The 22,982-nt window shown below is 53.6% G+C and overlaps 1 protein-coding gene across 2 annotated transcripts; it reads right to left on the reverse strand.

The window, feature by feature from the left end:
* Positions 1–329: 329 nt before the first annotated feature.
* Prodh (proline dehydrogenase 1) lies at positions 330–17,923 on the reverse strand. 2 transcript variants are annotated; one of them, XM_055610206.1, is made up of 15 exons: positions 17,622–17,683; positions 13,602–13,750; positions 13,221–13,429; positions 10,240–10,274; positions 9,613–9,762; positions 8,734–8,798; positions 8,438–8,554; positions 8,018–8,097; positions 7,066–7,147; positions 5,740–5,832; positions 5,297–5,443; positions 4,142–4,317; positions 1,894–1,992; positions 1,004–1,092; positions 330–884 (listed from the first exon to the last, which is right to left on the reverse strand). In XM_055610206.1, exons 2-15 carry the CDS (start codon positions 13,689–13,691, stop codon positions 697–699), a joined length of 1,620 nt encoding a protein of 539 aa, XP_055466181.1. In that variant the 5' UTR covers positions 13,692–13,750; positions 17,622–17,683; the 3' UTR covers positions 330–696. The 2 variants fall into 2 exon arrangements, with proteins under 2 accessions (XP_055466181.1, XP_055466179.1); XM_055610204.1 differs by lacking the exon at positions 13,602–13,750 and having other exon boundaries at positions 17,622–17,923.
* Between the last annotated feature and the right edge of the window lie 5,059 nt (positions 17,924–22,982).

The raw sequence follows: 22,982 nt of genomic DNA on the forward strand, positions 1-22,982 counted from the left end.
CACCCCCCCCCCCCCCCCCCACCCCCTGTTAAGGCATGAGAAGCTGCCTCCTGCTGTATGAAGCTAGAGAGCTTAGCAGGAGGCACGGGCCCTGCCACAGACCCAGCTAGGCCTTGAGTTACTGGAGTGACGAGCACGGAGGGGCTGGAAGGGAGCTGAGCCTCAGCATTTGTGTTTCCTGCACTCATCCAGAATCCATGGGCTGGGATGTGGAATGCAAGTGGTTGTCACTGCAGCCAGCAAGGGGTATTGTCCCAGTGTCTGGATTGGCATGGCCTCTGATGCCCAGGGCTGACTTCATGTGCAGGCAGCCAGAGAAAGGTCATGGCTCTTAGTTACAGGACCATTTATTGACTAAACAGGCTTCCCAGTCTGTCCTCTGCCCACCGCAGGGAAGGTGGGCTAGACCCAGGCAGAAGGTAGTTCTGGACTGGAACTCTGCAGCCTGCAGAGGTGGTCAGTGCCTACTCAGAAGATCAGTGGGGCAGCTCCCATACCACCGTGTCTGCTCCTGGGGTGCAGGGAGTCCCAGAGGGCAGCTCCACCTCAATGGCTCCAAGGCTTGGGCATAAAAGGGTGACCCCTGTCAGGGTAGGCTGGGCTAAGACTCGCAGCCCAACCCACAGCTGTGCCCTGCCTGAGGCCCCTGAGGTAACACATTGAGTGGAGCAGATGTGGGAAAGGCCACTGCAGTGACTAGGCCGGGTGGTGGAAGAGGCTTCCAGTGCGCAGCCGCCTACAGAGCTCCTGCCACAGCAGCTGCCTCTCTCGCTGAGCACCCTTCATGATGCTGCTGTTCTCCAGGGCACGGCGGGACAGGTACGGGAGCACCTCCATCACAGGACCATAGGGCACATACTTGTACACAGGAAAGCCTGCCTGGCCTGCACACACACACACACACACACACGTGCCCGCACGCACACAGACACACAATAGTGATGAGTGTCCACACAGCTTGGTGTGCCCGCCACCACGTGCCCTCCCAGGACAACCCCATTACCTAGTGGGAAGCTAATCTGGTCACACATCCCCAGCAGCTGTCCGAAGCACACCTGGCCATCAGCAGGATGCAAGCCTAACTCCTCCATCCTGTGAAGGGGCCAGGCTGGTGAGGACCCACCCCAGCCCCTTCCCCCTTCCCCTGCACTCTAGCCGCTGTCCTGTGGTGTGGGGAAAGGATGCACTCCACTCGAGCTAGCCAGGTCTTCCCAGTACAACTTCCCTGCCTGCAGGGAAGGCCAGGACAGCAAACTGCCCTTTCCCCTTCCCGTTCCACTACCCCTGACTCCTCCACCAATTCCTGTGGCCCCTGTAGCACTCTTGAGCTTTTGCTCTAGTGACTGACAGCCCCCAGCCCTGCCTCATTTTCCCTTGCTTGTCACACAGCTGCAGTTGAATGGAAGGTGAAGATGTACTATCACATGCTGTCTACATGTTGAAAACTTAAAAAAAAAAAAAACACACAAAACTTTGAAATAACTTCATTTTTAACCTCACTACTAGAAAATTTACAGCTACGACTGTGGATTACACTGCATTTCATATATGCGTGCCTATACTGTTCACGTATGTACGTGCATGTGACCAAGGGACCATCTTGGGCATTGTTCCTTGGGAGATACCCGCTGAGTCCTGGGACAGTCTGGTAACTCCAGGGCTCACTGATTAGGCTAAGCCCCCAGGGATCTTGCCCCTGCCTCCCCAGTGCTAGGGTTGCAAGCTCATGCCACCACACCCAGCTTTTTCACAGGGGCTCTGAGTCAAATAGCAGCCCTCATGCTTGCACGGCCAGCACTTCGCAGCCATTGCCTCAGCCTAATTCCACTACACTTTATTAGCGTAGCTGGGGCAGATGTCCAACACCCTCCACGGCAGGCTGGCAGAACCTACCTGCACAGTGTAAAGCGCACCGTGTCCTCATTGTGGGACGCCACCATGACCTCTGCCCTGGGGTTGTGCTTCAGCTCCTCCAGAACATAGTTAAGGCACCTGGGACAGGGACAGTCCTACCTGAGCTTGGTCCCATGCCAACCACCACCTGAACCCCTCTTGGCTCTGCAGAGGAAAGAGGCATTGCAGACCCCAGGCTGAGGAGGAGGAGGAAGATGAGGAGGTGGTGGCAGTGGCCTCCCCAGCTGTTGTATGGGAACCATTCCTACCTGGAAGGAGGAAAGGACATTTACTGTAGGAATTCAGCATACCAGTGCAGGAAACCCAGACAGTTACACAGTCACAAGGCCCTTCCGAAGGTTAGAAAGGCAGTAAGCAACTGCTGGGGGCCGGGAGCAAGGTGGGGGGCTTAGCTGCCAGCAAGTTTAGGGTGCTCAGGGACGTAGCTTCCACTGAGCTGTCCTCTATGCTGGGGCGTGCTTTTCACAGATGCCACTGCTTTTGAGTCACCCCTGTTCACGTAAGTAACCCCGGTATACACCCATTGGTTGACCAAACTAGATTTGGATGGTATCAGTCCATTGTTGGCATCGTATCTGGGGCAAATAGACACTGTTTACAGCCCCCCCACCCCCAGCAGCAATGCTCTGTGAAAAGGAAGGACCAATATTCCATCAGGGCTAGGAGGGTGGGAGGCCTCAGGGAGGGTGGGTATCCCTGAGCACCAGAGAGTCTCAGTGTGCTTGTCACCAAGGGCACTGCCAGGCTAGGCAGCACACGTGCTCTCTAACCCAGCAGGTCGGTTCCTAGAAACATGCTCCAGATGCGCCCTCAGACACAACCTGTGGCTGCGTGTGGGTACAGCAGCGAGGGCAGGGCATTAAGCAAGTCCCTGTTACAGCAGCCAGAAGAGATCGTGGAGGCTGAAAACGTACACCTTGGGTGTCCTGTGCTGGTGACGGCTGACACAGGAGACAGAGTAATTAAATGGGCAGACGACAGAGTGTACAGTGTAAACACTGGCATGTGGCAAGAAACGGGAGTCCAAGGAGACAGGGCATCAGGTGTGCAATAAGCAAGCACGGCGCCTGGCTGGAGGTGGACAGGAAGCTGGACTGTGCACACTGGTAAGGTAGGTTTTGTGCACTGTCACGTGCTGTTCGAGGTCGCTGAGACGCTAGCTCTGGAATGGGGTTGACCCTGACGCTCTCCAGAACAAAGCATGTTTTTGTCTGGAAGTCCTCTAAACCCTTGTTATCTTTCAGGCTGGCCCCTTGGTTCTGTCACCATGAGAGGGGGTGTTAAAAACAGGGTATCCTTAACAGCTGGAAGTTAAAAATGTCCAACAGAAATTGACTCTGTTTATCTCATAATGTGAGACGTTTACAGTGGGAAAGGCAGAAGCTGGTCTTGCAGAGAAAATGGCTGTGTCTAGAGTTTTTCATCAGCTCCAGCGTAAGTGGCTTCCCAGTCGTTTCTGCTGGTTGTGTGCACACCCCATCCATTATCTTTTGTTTGCTCCCTTGATTGAGCTACTCCAGCCGACACTGTGAGCCTGTCATTTGGTAATGTTTTACTCTCTCTGCTGCTTCTTTCTACCTGTAACTTGCTATCTCTTTTACTTTTGTTTGCTATATGCTTAATAAATTCATCCAAAACTGAAAGCACAGCAACAGAGATCATTCTCCATAGTTCAGAACAACCGCACAAACGGTCCCAGCGATAAGAGCAGAAAGACCAGGTGTGCCACTGTTGTTGGCTGCCAAGTGAGCTGAAAACGGAGATTGAGCCAGCCACAAAGGGCACGCCAGGCACCTGGGATGGGTCTTTCCCCTCCCCCTCACATCTCATGGATCCCAGGCTGATTTCAAACTCACTTTGAAGCAGAGGATGACTTTTAACTATTGATCTTTCTGCTTCCTCCCAAGTGCTAGGATTAAACGTGTGCACCATCATACCTGGTTTATGTGGTACTGGGGTGAAAACCCAGGGCTTCAGGCATGTTAGGCAAGCATTCTACATACAGAGCTGTTATCTGTTGTTTTAAGTGTCAGCAGCAGGCAGCTGGGAGCAGAGAGGCCAGTACCTCTCATAGTCAAGAGGAAAATGTTGATGTTTTGGAAAAATGATATAACAGCAGAAAAAACAGCACCTTTGCCCTCAGGAACTGGCTTCTGCCTGAAGGGGCCAGTCACACTCAGGACCGAGGGTCTTGTGCATCACCCAAAGAAGACACAGGAGGCCTTACCTGTGGTACATGGCATTGGTGGCTTCATATGTGGGGTTGATGGGATCCTCATAGCCGATCTCCACTGCCCTGGCACGCTCTTGGGCCATGTATGCACCACGTACCAGCTTGGCCCCAAAGCACCAGCCCTCACGGCGAGCCAGTTCCATATCCATGGTCACATTGTCATAGGCATCCTGCAAGGCCAAGCCCAGCCCCAAAGTTGAGTGACCCGCCCCCACACTGGTGGCAGCATGGGGGCTCCCTGCCTCGTGTATTACCAGCCTAAAGTGCCCAGGCCAACCAGTGGCTGCCTGAGGGCCATGCCACTCAAAGGACCTGGGAGACAAACTTCTGTCACCAGGGGAAAGTGACAGTGGGGCACCTACTCCTCCTCCAGGTAGCCTGAGATGGCCCTGTGAGTGGCCGACCCAGATGCCTGGAGTCACTGTGTGCTTCGGAGGCACCTTGGCCAGTTAGGAACAAGTTGCCACATCTGGAGCTACCCCATCCACACCGTGTCCCCACGAACCCCCCACAATGGAACCACCTCAGGCTGAGGGGCCAGGCTTGGAGTTTTTCTGTGCTCCCATGGCTGCCTCTTCAGCCCTGTCAAATCTTCTAGGGGAGTCTACAGAATTTTTTGTTTTTAAAATCTTAAGGTCCTGTGATAAAAAATAATGGACAGAGTCAGCTACGAAGTCTTCAGAAGGGCCCAGCACATCCTGAAAGAGCTCCTTGTCTTCTGTCCCCACACGCTTATTTGCATTTTGTGCTATTACCGGGGGCAGGGCACCCTCATGCACAGGTGGAAGTAAAGGGCACTGGATCTGGGGATCAAACTCCGGTTAGAAGGCTTGCAGAGCGAGGGGTCATTGAGCCATCTTGCCAGACCACACATTCTCTTGACTCAGCCACAGGCAGGGTCCAGGGTAGTCCTTTGCAACTGGCACCTTGGCCCCAGCCTCTCCTTGGAGGCTGGGTGTGGCCACTGGTCAGGGCCCAGTTCCTAGATAGAGGAACTGAGAACAGGGTAGTCGCCTGCTTGTTCCTCCCCCTGTGCTGGCAGTGCTGCTCTGGGCCTCTGCATGGTTCCACAGAAAGGCATATCCCCACTGGTGGTGAGTCACACTGCCTGTGAGAGGGTCTAGAGGCAGGCGCTGGGGACAGCCGTACCTTGAGGTAGCACTGGAAAGTGTTGTAGATGAGCGGCTTATCCACATTGAACCTGCGCTGCATCTCCAGAGTCAGACGGCCGATGGCTGGCTGGAAGTAGCTCTGCTCAGCATCTATCATCAGCCGCACGCCCGCCTCTTTGGCTTTCTGGGAGGTACATAGGGAGGAAGAGTCTGTGGCTCCAAGATGACAATGCCCGTCCTAATGTTCTCCCCCCACCCCACCCCCCCGCCATGCTCATACACTTAGAGCTGCTCACTCACAATCTGGCCAGCATATCCATCTCCCAACATGCACACACAGCTGCTCACACCTTGGCCAGCACATACAGACATACAGACACCATCATGCATGCACACACGGCTGTTCACACCTTGGCCAGCACATACAGACACACAGACATACACACACACCATCATGCGTGCACACATGGCTGTTCATACCTTGGCCAGCACGTCCATCCTCTGCAGCATCCTCTTCATCTGCTGTTCCTCCTCCTCAGTGAACTGTGACAGCAGGGGCTCCAGCTCGCCTGTCTGAAGAGTCCAGTAGAAGTCAGGCCACTGCAGGCCACAGTGCTCCTCCTTGAGGCCAGATTCCCCTTTCAGCAGTGATGTCTTCTGCCCACCCTCCTGCCCCTTGTGGACCACAGGCCATTTCTCAGTACCTTGCCTTAAACCAGTTAGATACAGTGACAAAAATGCCCCAAGCTGAGCACCAGCCAGCCTGCTGTCCTACACATGAGGAAAGTTGTGCCCATATAAGCAGCAACAGGCCCAGGCCTGTTCCCCCAGGAATTTATCTCTACGGCCTCCCTAGGCCCCTGAGAGAGTTTTGCCACTGTAGGGAGCCATGCAGAGAATCAAAGGAACCCCAATCAACCGGAAGGCTCCACTTGGACTAGAAAAGGCTCAAGAGGAACCATGGCTATGGAGTACTACTCAAATTGCGGCATGGGACCAAAATGTGTCCTTCAAGGAGCCAGACAGGTCAGTGGTGGACTGGTGATGAAAACTGGCAGGATGCCCCTGGACACCCTGTGCAGCACAGCTCTCCCGCTCCTCCTGCAGCTGTGACCCAGGATGCTCCTGCAATGCTAATGAGCCGTCATTTCACCGATCCCAGCAGCCTCGCTTCACTGAGCACAAACACCACTTGCCAAAGTCGGCCGGTGACCTTGGAGCAGTGATTTAATGAACACACTGCATCCTGAGGTTCCAGGACGATGGCTCAGAGTTTGGGGTGGGCCCTCTGTCTCGGGGGCTGGGAACAGTCACAGAAGAAACATCTGCAGGATACTGTTCCTCCCCCAAACAAGCTCTTTCCCCTGAATACAGGCCACACTAGCAACTCACTTAGCAAAGCTGAAAGTGCTGTGACTGCTCAGAGCAGGCTGCAAAAGCTGATGCAGCTCTGCCTGGCCTTCATCTCAGTGGATGCTTTGGGGGCCCAGCTACCACGTTGGGCAGAAAGTCCAGATGACAGCCAGGATCACCTTCCACACGTGAGCAGGGCACCTCCTTGACCACCTGGCCTAACCAGGAGACCCCAGACGAGAACTACCAAGTTGGACCCTGTTCAGCTCTCTGACACACAGGACCAGGTGGGCTGGAAGACCTTCCCTCTAGACACCCATCCTCTCCTTGTGTGTAAGGGTCCATAGGGGTCCCTGCACCACTGAGCACTGTGGACACTGGGTTTGTCTTTGTGGTGGGGTCACAGTGAGTCCCCGGGTAGGCAGACAGTGGGACTGGGGTGGGAAGAGGTACCTGCACATTGGGGACCACCAGATGCCTGGAGAGCTGGGTCCTGCTGTCAATGAGGCTGTTCCAGTCCAGCAAGTCCACAGTGCTGAGGGATGAGGCATGTCAGCAGAGCAGGAGGCCTGGCTTACCCACAGATACTGGGGTGTTTCGGGTCTTCAACACACACGAGCCCATTCCTCAAAAGACTGCTCCCAAACTCAGCCTTCACAAACCACCCCAGTGTTTAATTTAAAAAAAAACTGAATGTTTGCCAGCCATGGTGGCACATGCCTTTAATCCCACCACCCAGAAGGCAAAGGCAGATGGATCTCTTGTGAATTCAAGGTCAGCCTGGTCTACAGAGTGAGTGCCAAAACAGCTGAGGCTACACAGAGAAACCCTGTCTTGAAAAACAAATGAGAGAGAGACAGACAGAAAAAAAAAAGAATGCTGCTCTCAGGCAGGCAAAGCATGACCATTTTTGCAATGGGTCACTAGCAATAAAAACACAGAGAATTCTATGGCCAGACTAGACTTGCAGAAGAGGCAAAAATGCAAGGCTAGGCAGAAAGCAGCCCTCACTCCCAAGAGGCTGGACAGGCTAATATGCAGGGCCGTCTGATCGCTGCTGGCTCTACCTCAAGCCCGCATCCTGACTTGAGTGGGAGCTCCTGGTGACTTTAGTCCCAGCCTCTGCCTGAAGGATAGGACGTGGGGTTTTACCTTTACCTGCCAGTGTGGCTCTTAGGAACCTGCCTTGGGACTCAGGTCGTTCTCTAAGAAATGTCTTCTGTGCTTGCTGCCTGTCTCCATGCACTCTCGGCTCACTATTGACTTGGGTTCAATAATTTCAGGAAGCACTTCCCTTGACACTGACACTCCCCTGGCCCATCCTTTCCCGGGAGGTGACCAGGAACAGAAGCTCCTGGGGCTCTGCTGAGCCTGTGACTATACAGGGGTGGATGTTGGCCCTTACCCAGACACTCCCAGCGTCTCTGGTGTGAACCACCTCTCGATCTCAGCCCTGGATGCGATACCCATCTTTTCGATGCTTTCCTTGAGAAATGAGAAGGCAGAGTCAGTACCGCCTCTCTGGAAGACCACTGGCAGCCACCCCCACTACGCACCTGTTTGACAGTATCACATCATCTGACAGCAGGACTCACTCCAGGCCCTCATTTCTACTCCCAGCTGGCTGTTACCTTTCCTGTCTCTCCCGCTTCCCACATCAGCCACCCTCCCAGCCATACTCTGTAGACAGCGGAGCTGCCCAGAATGCCAACCGCAGCACTGTTTCCTCCCGCCCCCTCACCTCCTGCCCCAGCTCTACCTGCAAACAGCTCCAGGAGCCCCGCCCCCCCCCCCACAGTTTCAGGGAAGAGGGAGGGGTGCTCACCTGGAGCGCCACCACCTCCAGCTTCGTGTCCACAGCAGCGCGGCCAGCCTGTCCCTGCTCTGCAGCCATTTGTTGAAAGAACCGTCTCCACCTGGTCAGCACGTCTGAGAACTGCAGCTGCCAGTGCAGGTGTGAGCCCCACTGCAGGTGTGCCCAGCTCCTCCAGCCAGCCCTTGGGCCACCTCCGTAGCCCCAGCTCACAGCTACCAAACTCTGAGCACATCTGCAGTCTTTCTGGGCACACGGCAGCCCCAGGATCTGCAGAGCGTCTGCAGACCAAATGCGCCACCACTTACCAGAAACTGTGGTCTCCCCAGTGCAGTGAGCTTAATGGCTGAGAAACCACCGTCACTGGCTCCGCCTGTCAGAAGCCAAAGGAAGAGCTATGAGTGCCTCAGAGATGGACGCCTGAATCAGAGGAAGGACCAGATGCACCGTCCAGCTCCCTGTTCTACAAAACTAGCCCTGCAGCTGGCTCCTACCCACAGTGATACCCAGTCCCCTGAACGCCCTTGCGCATGGCTGTTCCAAAGGCTCCGCCACACCAGATAAAGAAGCCAGAGAGATCTGCACATTGCTGGTGGGCTCCTTGGCTCAATTTCTTTCTAATGCCTTTCAGCACTATTGTGGGGCACAGAACACAGAGATGTCAAGTGGAGTAGGGGCCGAGCCACACAACCTCAGGGAGAGCAGTCAGGGTGCCCCTCAGCAAATGCCAAAGTGTGCTGACGACACGGGCTGCCCAGTCTGGAAAGCAACTGCTTACTAGTGTTATGCCTTGAGAAGTGCAATGCATGCGGAGGTGTGGGACCCACCGCCACACCAGCAGGAGCTCTGGGACCCTAGGGCACTGATGACCTCATGGTTTAACTGGCCTCCCCACCCGCAGTCCTCCCATAACAAGGAGTTACCAGTCACAGAGGATGGAGCCTAAACCTGAGGGGTGGGGATTCCAGCATCAGGACACCCTATGCAGGTCCAGGTCCAGGGCAGGAGCATGCACAGGAGCATGGGCACAGCAGAAGGTGCCCTCCAGGAGCTGCCAGGACCCTCGGGAAGCGCTGGAAACCTCACAGTCCCTGAAGGTCCTGAGCATAGATAGCCATTCACTCCAGCCCTAGCCTCCTCCGAAGCCCACGGCGTGGCCCAGCAGCTAGCAATGCAGGGGAGCCCACCTGAGGCCTCAATGCACTTCAGTATGTTCTTCATGTAGTCATCACACTTGGCTTCATTGGCATAGAAGTAGGTGCGGGCACTGATGACACCATCTCTGCGATCTCCAAAGGCGGGGTGGAGCTGGTATTGCTTCTCCCTCTTATTTGTGCCTGAGAAGGTAGATACATGGCCTTATTGGCTCAGAGCTTCATCTTCAACATCCTGCCCACCCCAACATACACAGGCCAACATCCAGAGCCTACAACCCACAAGCTGGGCTCCAAATAGGCCTTGCTGAGCATCCTGAAGCTGCCTTCCTGACAGCCCCTGTTGCCCCCCCCCCCCACTTGGCTCTCCAATGTTAAACATCATCATGGGGACAAAGAAAAGGCCATGAAAGTTGAGCCTCCATCACAAAGGCCTGGACTGTGGCCTACTGAAGGCCAAGGAGGCTAAGTCTGCCTGGAGGAGCCTGCATCTCAGCAGGTATGTGAGGATGCAGAGAGCCAGGACCATAGCTCCGGCCATGGGAAGTAGCCTCTGGCCTTGTCCTTTGCCCAAACGCTGGCATAGGCCCTAAGCCCAGATGTCTCCTGGGCCACCAGACTGTGTGTTGGGGTGAGGAGAGAACTGGCTCCCAAACTCACCAGTGCCGTCTCTCTCTGCTTGAGAGGTGCACGACCTGCAAGACAGAGGAGGCAAAGGTCAGTTATACCACCTGAGGTGCTGGTCACCAGGAGGCAGCTGAGCCTTGGACCTGACCTTGAACCCAACAGAAGGCTAGTTCAAGGAAACAGACCAACTTGGATTAACCTAGCCCTTCCTCAGGCCTGACATGACCACCTGGGTGAGGGAGGGGTCGGGCCCTCACGAATCTCAGGCTTCCTGTGGGTGCAGCCTTCCTTACTGGTGAGGTCAGACAAGGCAAGGAACAGGGACAGAAGCCACCTTGAACAAAGGACTCCAATCCAGCAACAATACCTCCTTGCTCTGGCCTCCACCCCAATATCTATGGTCTCCAAAACAGAGTACCACAACGCCCTGGCTGCTCCCACCCTACGACTTAGGCTTATTTTCCAAACAGCAACCAGAAATTTTCTTAGAAGATGCAAATGAGTCCTTCTTATCACCTAATTGAAAACCTCAGGCCGGGCAGGGGTGGTGCCTTCCTTTAATTCCAGCAATCAGGAGGCAGAAGCAGGCAAATATCTGAGTTCAAGGCCAACCTGGTCTATCACAGAAAAAAACCTGTCTCAAAAAAGAAAACAACAACAACAAAAACCTTCAGGTCCCCATCATACTCAGAGATATCAAGTCCTCACTAGGGCAGGATGCTGAGGCCCCTCACAGGAAATAACTGTTTCTTCAGAGCAAGTAGCAGAGACGGTCAATTGCATCTTTCAGGTCTTACCATCAATGAGCCTTATCCATCAAGGAACCTCACTACTCAAGTAAACCTGGGCCATCCTCCCCTGTCCTGGGCCCTCCTCCCTTGTCCCAGGACCCTTATCTGGAGACTTTGAGCTAGAAATCATGGTGGGGTTGGGTGTCTGGGGAGCCCCACAAACACCTCAACCCACAAGGCCCACAGCCCAGGGGATAGAAGCTAGGCAGACAGGTACTGCCCCATCTATCTCATGCTGATAGTGTGTAACGGGAAAAGAGGATGAAATGTCATTTGGTGACAGTGCTCTGGGTCTGTAATGAGCAGGCGGTCCCCGTGTGTCCCCGTGTGTCACCCTGTGTCCCTGGAGGATATGGGTTCCATAAGCGTGGTCTCAGGTACAACCAGACAAACGTCCCCTGAGGGCTATCAGTGCAGAGGCAGGCACAGCCCTCCCTGAGCAGAAACCTGTCAAGGAAGGACACTCAGATCCTCAGCGACCCCTGATGAGGAGGTTGCTTGTATAATCCTACAGCTCACAATGTGTTTTAACCAGCAGGTATGACTGCCAGGCCTGGTCTCCGTGTATTCTGTGCCTTCTTCCATTAGCTAGGGATGGGCCTTGATCTTTGGGTGTCTGTCCCGCAAGGAATCCTCAAGTAGCTCCCCACACAAGGGTCTGAGGAGCTGGTCACTCCGGGTCAGGTGCAACCAGTGGCCCCTGCAAGCTCTCTTCTTCCCTGTGGCACAGGGAGCTCCCCAGTACAGACTCAGAACACTGTCACGGAGTGACAGCTCTCCCTCTTCTGAGGCTGCGGGGTGGACGGCAGGCAGCACAGCTGGGCACTATTAGATCTAGAAGGGTCTATTTCTGATGTCTCAGAACCCAAGCAAAGCTCCTATGTGACAAACAGCCACCACAAACTGAGCAGCCAACAGACAGGCACAGACAAGAGCAGATCCTGCAGGCAGGTAGGGCAAGCAGGCCCACCATTGCCTCTCACAGCCAGGTGGTCTCTGGTGAGAACACTCCGTGCTCCCCTATCGAGGCTGCGGCTGTGGGATCCGTTTGGTTATTCAACAGCAGCCTTGGAAAAGGCTTGCAGCCAAGTCCCCAGGCGTCCCTTAGGTTCACAGGGGATGTTGGGGCTGAGTTACCCCGCCTTCAGAATGGCCAATCACAAGGCTGGGCTCCCCAGGCTGAGGCCAGGCTCGGACATTCTGTTCTCAGGACCAAAGGCCTCACATGACTGCCTCTGTCCAATCCCTCCTGTTAGCCACCTGGGGAGGGAGGAGTAGGGTAAAGTCAAAGGTCTGACAGGGCCTGTCCTAGATTTCACATGTTGTTGCTGCAGCCAGAGACCTGGGACCCAAAACCCAGGCAAGGGCTTGTCTACGGGGGATGACAGGCAACAGCAGTTTGCAAAGAAAGGGCTGGTTTTACACAGGCCCCTGGTGAGTCAGCCACCACCTCAGAGGCAGAATAAGGCCACTCTGTCCTGTTGCCAAGAGGGCAGGTCCATGAGCTGTGCTTTCTACTCGCTGCCTGGTGAAAGGCCTTGCAGCAAGTCAGTGCCAGCAGGAGGAGTCTCCAGGCTGCCCCGCCATACTACAATACCGCCTGCTACAATTCTCCTGACTACGGGAGCCTGGCTAGACGCAGTCAGCAAGGTTCTACGCCCTGCGGGCACAGCCATCTGCAGATCAGGAAACTATTTGAGGACTAGTTGGAACCTGCAGGCCCTGTCAGCCACTCAGGAATCCTTGGAAAGAGAGATTGTAGCAGAGCAGGAAGTGGGGGGGGCACCAAATGCTTCTGTGAGGGGCTGAGTAGCACATATTCTCAGCCTCAGAGGCTACAGGCTTACACCACGGAAACTGCAAAGGCAATGTGAATTTTATATAGTATTTGTATCACAAAACACAAAATACCTTGTTTTGATATTTCCAAACCACTCAAAATGTAAAACTACAGCCTCAAACTGCATAGGACTACAAAGTGAGCTGGATATGGCCTGGGGTGTAGTCTACAGATCTTTCCCTCAACCCTCCTCTGGTGCCAGCCCACATAGGCACAGTGCTCCTTTCTGGAGGAAGCAAGCATTCTAGGCACAACCCATGAGGGCTGCTGGCTGCTGATCAAAGGCTGTCCGGGCCTTGGCCACCCCCTAGCTGAGGCTGAAACCCAATGGTGCACTTCAGGGTCACAGCTGTGCCTTGCAACACCAGAAAAGCAGGCCTTACTCCATCTCCTTGCGCTCCGCCTCCTCGGGGCTCAGGTCGTCCTCCAGTCCATAGTCTAGGATAAAGCCAACACCAAAGGCTTTGTTGTGCCGGATCAGAGGCTTGATAGACTCCTGGTCCTCGCCAGCCACAAAATGGCCGTAGAAGGTCATCTTCATTAGTCTTTCGAACAACCTCTGGCCCAGGAGCTTCCTGGCAACACTGAACAACTGAAAGACAAAGGGGAGCGGCTGTCTGGCCACCTATCCCTGCCCCCATCCCGGCAAGACTCCTGCTCGATCTTTCCCGTTTCACCCTATGCCACATCCCTGCACGACATAGTTTGTAGAGGCCACTCAGAGCAGGCTGCTGTTTTCTCAGCCACTGCAAGCCAGTCCTTACCCAGGGCAGTATCGGAAGATCACAGGGCCACTTCTCCAGTGCTGGCTCTCTGAGGCTCTCAACACATGCTCCCCAAGGGGGCTGGCTCATGGATCACCCTTGGTGGGTAAAGGAGGATCCAGTCTCCCCAGAGGCAGCAGTAGGCATTTCTGTGACATTTAACGGGGGGGTGGGGGTGGAGATAACACAGAGGTAACTCTCAAGAATGAGCTCTCTCTCACGATTTGTTCTCATTCTAACCCACCGGAACGGGGCTTGGTGTGAGGCCAGCCCCAAACAGCTGCTGAGCAGTGGCTACACCCAAAATTCAAATGGCTGGAGAGAGGTCTGTCTGTCCACCAGACACCATAAAATGGAAGTTCACTTCACGGACTTTCCCAGAGCTAACCAGCTACCCTGACAGACATGCCCTGAAACAGACGGCTGCATGCTTCCAGCCATGTTTTCCCTGTCACCCCTCACCCCAGGTCACATTACTGGAAGCCTTCCTTAGACCCCAGGGGGAAAAGAAAGGACACACACATCACAGGAGACGACCAAGGAGAAGAAGCAACAGGGTCCCTCCTCCAACATGAAGACAGACTGACACGAGGTATTGTGGGCTGGGCTAGGGGTATTTCCTAACCTAGATTCAGGAAGGAGGCTGCTCAGCCAGGCAAGACCATGAAATGGAGAGCAAGGGGAAGAGCAGCTTTCCGTGGGAGGAGGGCAGCAGAGAATAGTGACAAGCAAACTCCTGAGTGCTCAGACACAACCCCATGTATACAGTGTAGAAGCCCCTGTGTCTACTTTTGCCCTTCCAACTCAGCTCCAAGAAAGGAAAAGCCTGGGGTTCCTCAAACCCCATGGACAATGAACCCTCTCCCGATGGGGAACCCACTTTTAGTCTAAGTAGAAACATTTGCAAGTCAAACACCTTCCCCATCATGGCCCTGCCACTGGATGATGGGCCTCCACGAAGGACCTGGGACTGCGTTTATCAAGAGAGTTATTAAAACACCCTGACCTGCTTTCCATGGGAGGAGGGTATATGAGGGTATGGCCATGTGCAGTCTCATCCCGGTCACTGAGAATGGTGGACACACACAGGTAGGGTTGGCAACTTTAAAGTGGACTCCAGAGCCAAGCCACCACTTCAGATGCATCTGGATGTCACTTAGGCCCTGGGCTGTCACTACCTGAGCTCAGGGCAGCACTGCCTCCTATCCAGGTGAGCAGATCGTTTGAAAATTTACAGACTTACACTAGTAATTGTTTTCACTGCAGAAGACTCAAAACAAGCCAGGCATGGTGACGCGCTTCTGTAATTCAGCACTTGGTGGTGAATTACAGAAGATCAGGAGTTCAAGGCCAGCCTGGACTACATCTCACAAGGAAAGATGACTGTGGAGATGCTCAGTTATGATGAGCTTGCTTGGAGTTTGACCCCCATAGCCCACACGAGGTGGTATATGCTTGGGGTCCCAGCCCTAGGGAGGCAGAGACAGCTGAGTTCCTGAAGCTCACTGATTACCCAGCCTAACCTACATGACAAGATGCAAGCCAGCTTAAAAAGATAAACCAAACCTGCCTTAAAAGGAGTCAGACACGATAGCACACTCCTTTAATCTCAACATTCAGGAGGCAGAGAGAGGTAGGTCTCTGCCCTATGTGGTAAGTTCTAAGACAGCCGGGGCTGCAGAGAGAAGCTGGCTCAAAAACAACTTCTTAAAAGTCTGACAAAGAAACCCCGTCTCAAAAATCAAAATATAATGGACAGCACCTGAAGAAGCTTGTGCTCTCATACATGCAATCACATACACACAATGTGCGCACACACACACACACACACCCCTACAAACCATAGGAAAGCCTCAAACGATGTCTAGAAAATAATGACGGTAAAACCATTTCCCTCGTCTGGCCCCAAAGAACCAGTGCCATTTACATTCAGTCTCTTCTCTTGCCCCAGCTTCCAATCAACAGTCAGCGAGAGCCTGTTCTCAGTTCTTGTTAAATGGGATGCTCCATGGTCCCCAGCAGAGCACCAACCCTGGGTGGCACTTCCAATCTCAGCTCCTGTGGCATACAGCCCCTCAAAACAAGCCTGGTGACCCACTGTCCCAGGCACAGCCATGTAGCCACATGGCCTGGGTGGCTCAGCATAACTATTCCTCCAGCCAGAGAATGAGGACTGTTCTCAGTCTAGCCCCTCAGTCTAGATTCATGAACCCTTTGGGGATCAAACGACCCTTTCACAGGAATCCCTTATCAGATATGCTGCATTTCAGGTATTTACGTGATCCATATAGTAGCAAAATTATAGTTATGAAGTAGCAGTGAAACTGATTTTATGATCGGGGGTCACCACAGCATGAGGGACTGTGTGAAAGGGTCGCAGCACTAGGAAGGTGGAGAGGCACTGTTCCAGGATCTGTTATGGAGAGCTTCGGCTCGGGGCCTGGTTTCTGAATGCTGTTTCCTTCAGCCACGGGCATTAAAGCCATTAGCAATGATCTCAGCACAGATCTCACAGACAGGCTCCCAGGGCACAGGCTGGACAGATGGCTCCTGGCTGGAGATGGTGTTCTCTACTTCCTCCAGGAATTATCCCCAAGCTCCAGCACTACCTAGAGCAGGCTCCAGAGAGCCAAGGAGGTGACATGTCCTCCCCCTGGTCACCACAGTACCCTGACTGGCATAGAGGTGTGGGGGGCTCAATCCCCAGGCCCCAGGGATGCTGCTTCTCAGCTGGACAGCTGGTAATGAATGCCCCCAGGGTAAGGCGCAAATGGCCCAGAGTCTGTTTCTTCCGCTTCTCTCCCTCCTTGAAAGCCACTGGGCTGCTCATCCTGTCCCAAAGGCAAAAGCAGGCACCTATGGGACCCCATGGTTGACCACTCTCTTCAAGTCATTCCTGCCCAGCTTGCTACATTCTCCCTCCAGGCTGAGGTGCAGCAGTACCGGCCGGTCACTTCCAGCTGCATGCTCGATGCTGATACTCCACAAAGTCCCTGATACTCGCCTCCCCTCTGTGTACCCTTCTTCTCTGCTGCCACAAGCATACCTAGCCTCCCAGGGTCCCCTACACTCACTCGCAGGCTCCCATGCTTACAATGAAGTTCTTCCAAGGGATTCCGGCCAGCACCTCAATTCCATCCCAACATGGCTGCCGGGTGTAAATCAGCCTACCTGTGCGGCCTCAGCGAACTTCTAAGAATGGCTCCAGCTCCTCCAAGCTCCAGAGAAGTCACTACCCGCTATGAGATCTGTATCCTTACAAACATCGAAGAGCAACTTGACAGAACTCATCACTAACACCTCACACTGGCTGAAGTGGTGTTCTCTTTTCCCCAAAGGCCCTCACACTTCTCAAAGTCGCCGAGTTACAGCTTAAAGTTACATGTTTGCTAGTCTCTGAGAACCTCCCGCTTCTACACTGCATTCCAGTTTGGGCTGGCAGCAAGCAGACAGAGGCTGTGGTGCTGTCTGGACCATAGGCGTAGATACCCTCAGGCCTCTAATCAGAGAAGAGCTCTCGGCAAGTGGAGGCTGAAGAATCAGAAATTTCTAAATCCAGGCTCTTCGGCTGTGTTTATAATACACGTAAACATATGAGAAAAAAAAGTAAAGCTGGGGAGTTTGTCTCCTCGTTTCCCAAAACTGTTCGAGAAGTAGCTGTGTTCGGGAGTGGGTGGTCATTCTGGTGGAATTCTGGGGTCCTAGCCTACAGAAGCACTTCAGTCTTGACAAACTTGGAGATGCATGGAGGACACCCGATTTAGCACAGGTGGCGGCTGTATTTCTACAAACGGCACAGATCTTTAACACTACCAGCCTGTGTTTCTAACTGGTAGTGCTTCTAAGTGGGAAACTTCACAGGGTCCGAAAAAGCACGCAGGAAACGGCCCTCTTCCCTGCCTGCCCCCCGCTTCGGACCGCGCTTGAGTGGCCCTGCCTGACTCTTCCGAGCTCCGTCACCCGCTGGCCGCGCCGATGTCCCCGCGCGGCTCCTGCCCACCTGCCCACCCACCCGCGCACCTGCTCGTGGTGCGCCAGCAGCACCGGCGACGCACACAGGCGGAGCACTAGCAGGTTGCGCGCCAGCTCCCAGCTCCGCCGGCTGCGGTACGCCTCCTCCGTGTTAGTGAAGTCCACGACCGGCACAGGCCGCCGCACAGGTTCGGCCGCTCCGCATCCCCGCACGGGCCCCGGGCTTGCGGGAGGCTGCTCGCGGGCCTTCGGTTCCGTTGAGAGGGCGGCGATGCACGGTGCCACCGAACGCGGCAAGAAGACGCGCCTCAGGGCCATGGCGGAGCCAAAACGCGCGCTCGGGAGGCTTAAATTCGGTCGGTCAGCCACGCCCTAGGCCACGCCCCTGCCACGCCCATTCCCGGAAGCCCCGCCTACCATCCGTGGCTCCGCTCCCTTTTTAAGGAGCCTTGTCCAGCCCGGAAAGCCGCCCTGTCTGCTCCTGAAGCCTTCCCTGGCGCTCCGGTTTGGCGTGTTTCCCGTGCCTGACCACGCCTCCGCGGCCCGCAGACACTACTCCTCCAGAGCCCACCCCCAGCTTTGCCTCCCCTGACCCCCAAAACCCTGACCCTCGGGCACCGGACGTTTCAGCTCTGGGATCTTCCTGTCCACAGGCTGACCGTGCGGGTCCAGAGTCCGCCTGCCAGACACCCTGCCACCCTCGGATCCTCGGTTCTGAAGCAGCGGGGCCTCGCGGCTGAGAATTCTGTCCTGAAAGGGGACCCCTCTCCTATCGTCACTCCACCCCTGGCTAAGGTGCTGTGTCTTAAAAGCTGCCCTTTCCGGTTTCTTTTTCGTCCTTTAGACCAACCGTCTGCCCTCGGGGCAAACAAGAGACCCTAGGCTCCACCGTAAACTCATGGAGCTCCAGCGGTTCGGTTCCTTCCTCCTTTCCTCTCTACATTCGTTACTTCCTGTGCGCCCCAGCAGCAGATGTCACCTAGCGACCCTAACTGCCACTACCTTGGCACACCCCTCCCTGTCACCCCATGCTGCCCCTCTGACATTCCCATGCTCCCACGGAGACCTAGTCTAGCTGTTTGTGAGTGGCACCGTGATCCCCAGTATTCCACACAAGGCTTGGCCTTGCCTTCCCTACACACGCGCACTCGCACGCACTGCACTTGAAACAACCTCAGACATCTCTGATATTGCCGCGTGCCCCTGGAAAGCACAATTCCCACCTTTCTTGCCTGAGCACAACTTCCTAAGGCAGGATCCAGGTTTTTCCTGCCGGAAACTAAGGGAAAAAGCAGAGCATGTCAGGGGCGTTTAAGTTCAGAGGCCGAAGTCAGGAGTACCCTACAGCAGCTCAGAAAGTTGACTAAGAAGGAGCAGGCTGGCCTTGGAAACGTCTCCAGGACTATCCACCCATCCTCCTTCAGGGTCTAGCCTAAGCTCTCCGCACTGCTACCACACTGCTGATCTCTTGGCTAGCCCCAGACTGTTTCATGTGGCTGTGAGACATCCACCCCTCCCACTGCACTCTCCTCCTGTCCTCTTTCTTCCTCCTGAGGCTCCGGAGATCCGGTCATCCTCAGCAGCCAAGGCTCTCTTCTCTTTCACTGCTGCATTCCAGCTATACTCGCTGACACTTCATGTGGCTTTGTTGAACGAAGGAAGGACAGAAGTGATCATAGGCTCTAAGAGCTGGCTCGTCCTGCAGGCCCTTCCCTAGTATCTGAATCAACCTAGCTCTCACCCAACACCTGAATGCCTAATGGCTGATTTGGAGAGTTGGGACCTTCTTCAGGCACAGCTAGGGCTTGAACCCACTGGCTGAAATAGCTCTGTTCCTGTGCTGGACACAGGCACCCCTTTGATGTCACGTGTCCTCCGGTGGTCACATCCGGGCTGCATTCCGGGATCCTGCACCTGGTGACAGGTAGTGAACCCCAAGTTCCTTAGCCCCATCTTCACCAGATCACATTTAGCAGGGGAGACACGGATGCTCATTGGCTGATTACGAGACACACTCCCAACGATGTGAATGTGCCCTTTGCTGCTGATCTTCCCGGCCCGCCAGGAAGGCCACTCTAATACGCTGTTATGAGTGTAGAGGAAAGGCAGCCTGCTTCTCTCTCGGTTGCCTAGTAACCAAGATGTCATCATGTGTCCCCTGCCAGGTCCATTTATAGCACCTGGCAGGCCCGCAGGAGCTATAAATGGACCCCTGCCTCCTGCTCTCTCCCCTTTCTCTGTCGGGGAACCCCCTCCCCTTCCCCTATCATGTCTCTCTCCTCCCCCTCTCTCCATCTCCACCCAATAAACCTCTTTCACACAGTATCTGTTGTAGGGATCATTTTTTAATACCCAGCCCTCCAGCTATGCCACCTGTCACTGCACCATAACAGGGGGACATTGGTGGGTTTCCTCAATATATACACTTACAGCAAAATGAGACCAAGCCATGCATTACAAGCAAGACGGGCAGGGCTCCTTCTTTCCAACCCCAGTTACAGCTGGCCGATCAAACCCAAGACACCTTCCACTGTCCAGAAGGGAACACTTCAGAACAGCTGCTTTTCTAGGGTGGGCAAAAGTTTGGTAACTCTCCAGTGGTCATGAACAGTTTTTAAAGGTCTGTTGCTGTGGTTATTGTTATGATTGTTTGAGACAGGGATTCCTAATCATGGGCTCCGTAGCCAAACATGACCTTGATCCTCCTGCCTCCTCCTCCCAAGTGCTGAGATTACCGATGTTCACCACCACCTCGGCCTATGCGGTGCCAGAGGTCAAACCCAGGGCCTTGTGTACGATACCCTAGCACTCTGCCAGCTGAGCCGTATCCCCACTCTTCAAAGCTCGTTTTGAAGACACACACATTTCTGCTTTATGCTTGGCCTTGTCCCAAGGATGAAAAGTATTAAGGAAAAAGCTGCAACTTTCCTGAACGTGTACAGACTGGTTCTTGTCTTTACACCCTAAGCAATGTGTCTAAACAGCTTAGTGCCACAGCACCTACACTGTGCTGCATTGAGCTAGGTATGATTAACGTGCTGGTTTCCGTGAAAATGGCCCCCACAGACTCGTATGTTTAGAGGCTGGTCCACAGTTAGTGGAATTATTTGAGATGGAAATGGAGGGATTCAGAGGTATGACTTTGTTGGAGGAGGCATGTCACTGGGAGTGGGATCTGAGGTTTCATAAAGTCATTCCAGTCTCAGCTTTTCTCTCTGTCTGTCTCTGTCTGTCTGTCTATGTCTCTGTCTCCCTCTCTGTGTCTCTGACTCCCCACCCCCACTCCCGTCTGCCTGCTGCCTGGGGATCAGGATGTAAAAACTCTCAGCTACGATGCTTTTCTGCTTCCAGCCATCATGATCATGGACTAACCCTCTAACACTGTAAGCAAGCCCCCAGTTAAACACCTCCCTTTGTAAGAGTTGCCTTGGTCATGGTGTCTCTTCACAGCAATAGAACAGTAACTAAGAAAATAGTAATTTTTATAAATTAAAATAATTATTCTATGTGTATAGGTGAGGTGTTTTGCCTGCATGTATATCTGTGTAACACATGTTTGCCTGGTGTCCACAGAAGGGTTATTGGCTCCCCTGGGGCTTGAGTTACAGGTAGCTGTGAGCTCTTGTGTGGGTCCTGGGAACTGAACCTGGGTCCTCTGGAAGGTCAGCCAGAAGATGGGGACCAGTCAAGAGAATGTGTGGCCTGGCAAGAAACATCTGCAGGATACTTTGTTCCTCCCCCAAACAAGCTCTTTCCCCTGAATACAGCAACTCACTTAACAAAGCTGAAAGTGCTGTGACTGCTCAGAGCAGGCTGCAAAAGCTGATGCAGCTCTGCCTGGCCTTCATCTCAGTGGATGCTTTGGAGGCCCAGCTTGGGCAGAAAGTCCAGATGACAGCCAGGATCACCTTCCACACGTGAGCAGGGCACCTCCTTGACCACCTGGCCTAACCAGGAGACCCCAGACGAGAACTACCAAGTTCAAGTTGGAGCTTGAGTCTGGGCTGTCGGTAGCCACATGATCAGTAAGCTTGAGGTGAGCTGGAGTATACGGAAGCTGTGCTTGGGTTCTATGCAAATCCTATGCCATTTATAAATGAACTTGAGAAGACTTTGAGGTTTGTGCCCACAGACACCGAGTAAGTACACCTGTAATCCTAGATGCATGTTAATCCGTTCCTGCTCACGGCCAGGGGTACATGCCTGTAATCCCAGCCCTGGAAGGCGGAAGCAGGAGGATTTCAGGTTTGTATACTTGTTATATAGCAAGAGTGTTAGAAAAAATATATTGTGTATTTTGTTTTTTGTTTGTTTGGGGGTTGTTTTTGTTTTTGTTTTTGAGACAGGGTCTACTATCTAACTTTGGCTGGCTTGGAACTTGCAATGTAGAGCAACTGGCCTCAAACTCAAGATCCACCTGCTTCTCCTTCTCAAGTGCTGGGATTAAAGCCATATTCCACGACACCTGACAAAATTAAATTTAATGAAAGAAGCCAGATTCAGAAAACCATATGTTGCATGATTCCATATATATGAAGTCCTCAGAATAGGCCAATTCATAGGGACAGATACCGCATAGACAAAACCATAGACTAGATTGGCAGTTATATGGAGACGGAGGGGAGGTAGGAAGGGGAGTGATGATCAGTGGGTCTAGTGTGAATACAGAATATGAAAAATATTCCAGGACTAGATGGTAGTGGCATTCACTTAGCCTTGAGACACAGTCCTTCTGAAGCAGCCTCGGGAGACTGATGCCAGACCCTCCATGGATAGCAGAATGGAGGCATGCTCAAATCCCAGAATTGAAATGTCATGGATTTTCCATAAAACCTCTGTGTGTCCTCCCCGATACTTTGACTTGCCTCTAGATGGCTTACTGTACCTCATCCAGTGTAACTGTTGTATACCTGCGACACTGTGTCACTTAGGAAATGACGAGAAGAAAAGTCTCCTCCTGTTCAGAACAGATGCAGATTTTTTTTTTCTCAGCTACATTTGGTCTTTGGTTGGTTGAGTCTACAGATCCAGAAAACAGGATACAGATGGCCAGCTGTGAAATAAAAGCAGTTCAACTGCGCCCTGTAATGAATGAATTGTATGCTATGTGAGCTGTTCCTCAGTAAAGCTACTATGTGTGTATCTGTGAGTCCAACTCACACTACCTGTGGGCCCAAAGCACACTACCTGAACCTATCAACAAATAAAACAATCAAGAGCCTCTGCCATTCCGGAAACACTGGAAAGCTGAGTCTGCCCTCTGCTGGAGCCCTGTGCAGGTGGCTCCTCCTGGACCAGGAGCTGCCCCTTCTGGAACAGTAGGGGAAAGTCAAGGAGGCTCCTGTAGGAGAACAGAAGAATGGGGCTCTTTACTGCAGCTCCAGAGACTGAAGGCCATTTTAGCGACAG

The sequence above is a fragment of the Psammomys obesus genome, unplaced genomic scaffold (assembly GCF_907164565.1).
Source record: "Psammomys obesus unplaced genomic scaffold, mPsaObe1.curated_primary_1811, whole genome shotgun sequence".
NCBI lineage: Eukaryota > Metazoa > Chordata > Mammalia > Rodentia > Muridae > Psammomys > Psammomys obesus.

Excerpts from the sequence above, each read along its gene's own strand:
- Prodh (XM_055610204.1), bottom strand. The coding sequence starts at position 17,891 with ATGGCCCTGAGGCGCGTCTTCTTGCCGCGTTCGGTGGCACCGTGCATC. Across the intron at positions 7,148-8,017 it reads GAGACGCTGGGAGTGTCTGG|CACTGTGGACTTGCTGGACT; the intron begins GTAAGGGCCAAC and ends CTCATCCCTCAG. Across the intron at positions 5,833-7,065 it reads TGGTGGTCCCCAATGTGCAG|ACAGGCGAGCTGGAGCCCCT; the intron begins GTACCTCTTCCC and ends TGGACTCTTCAG.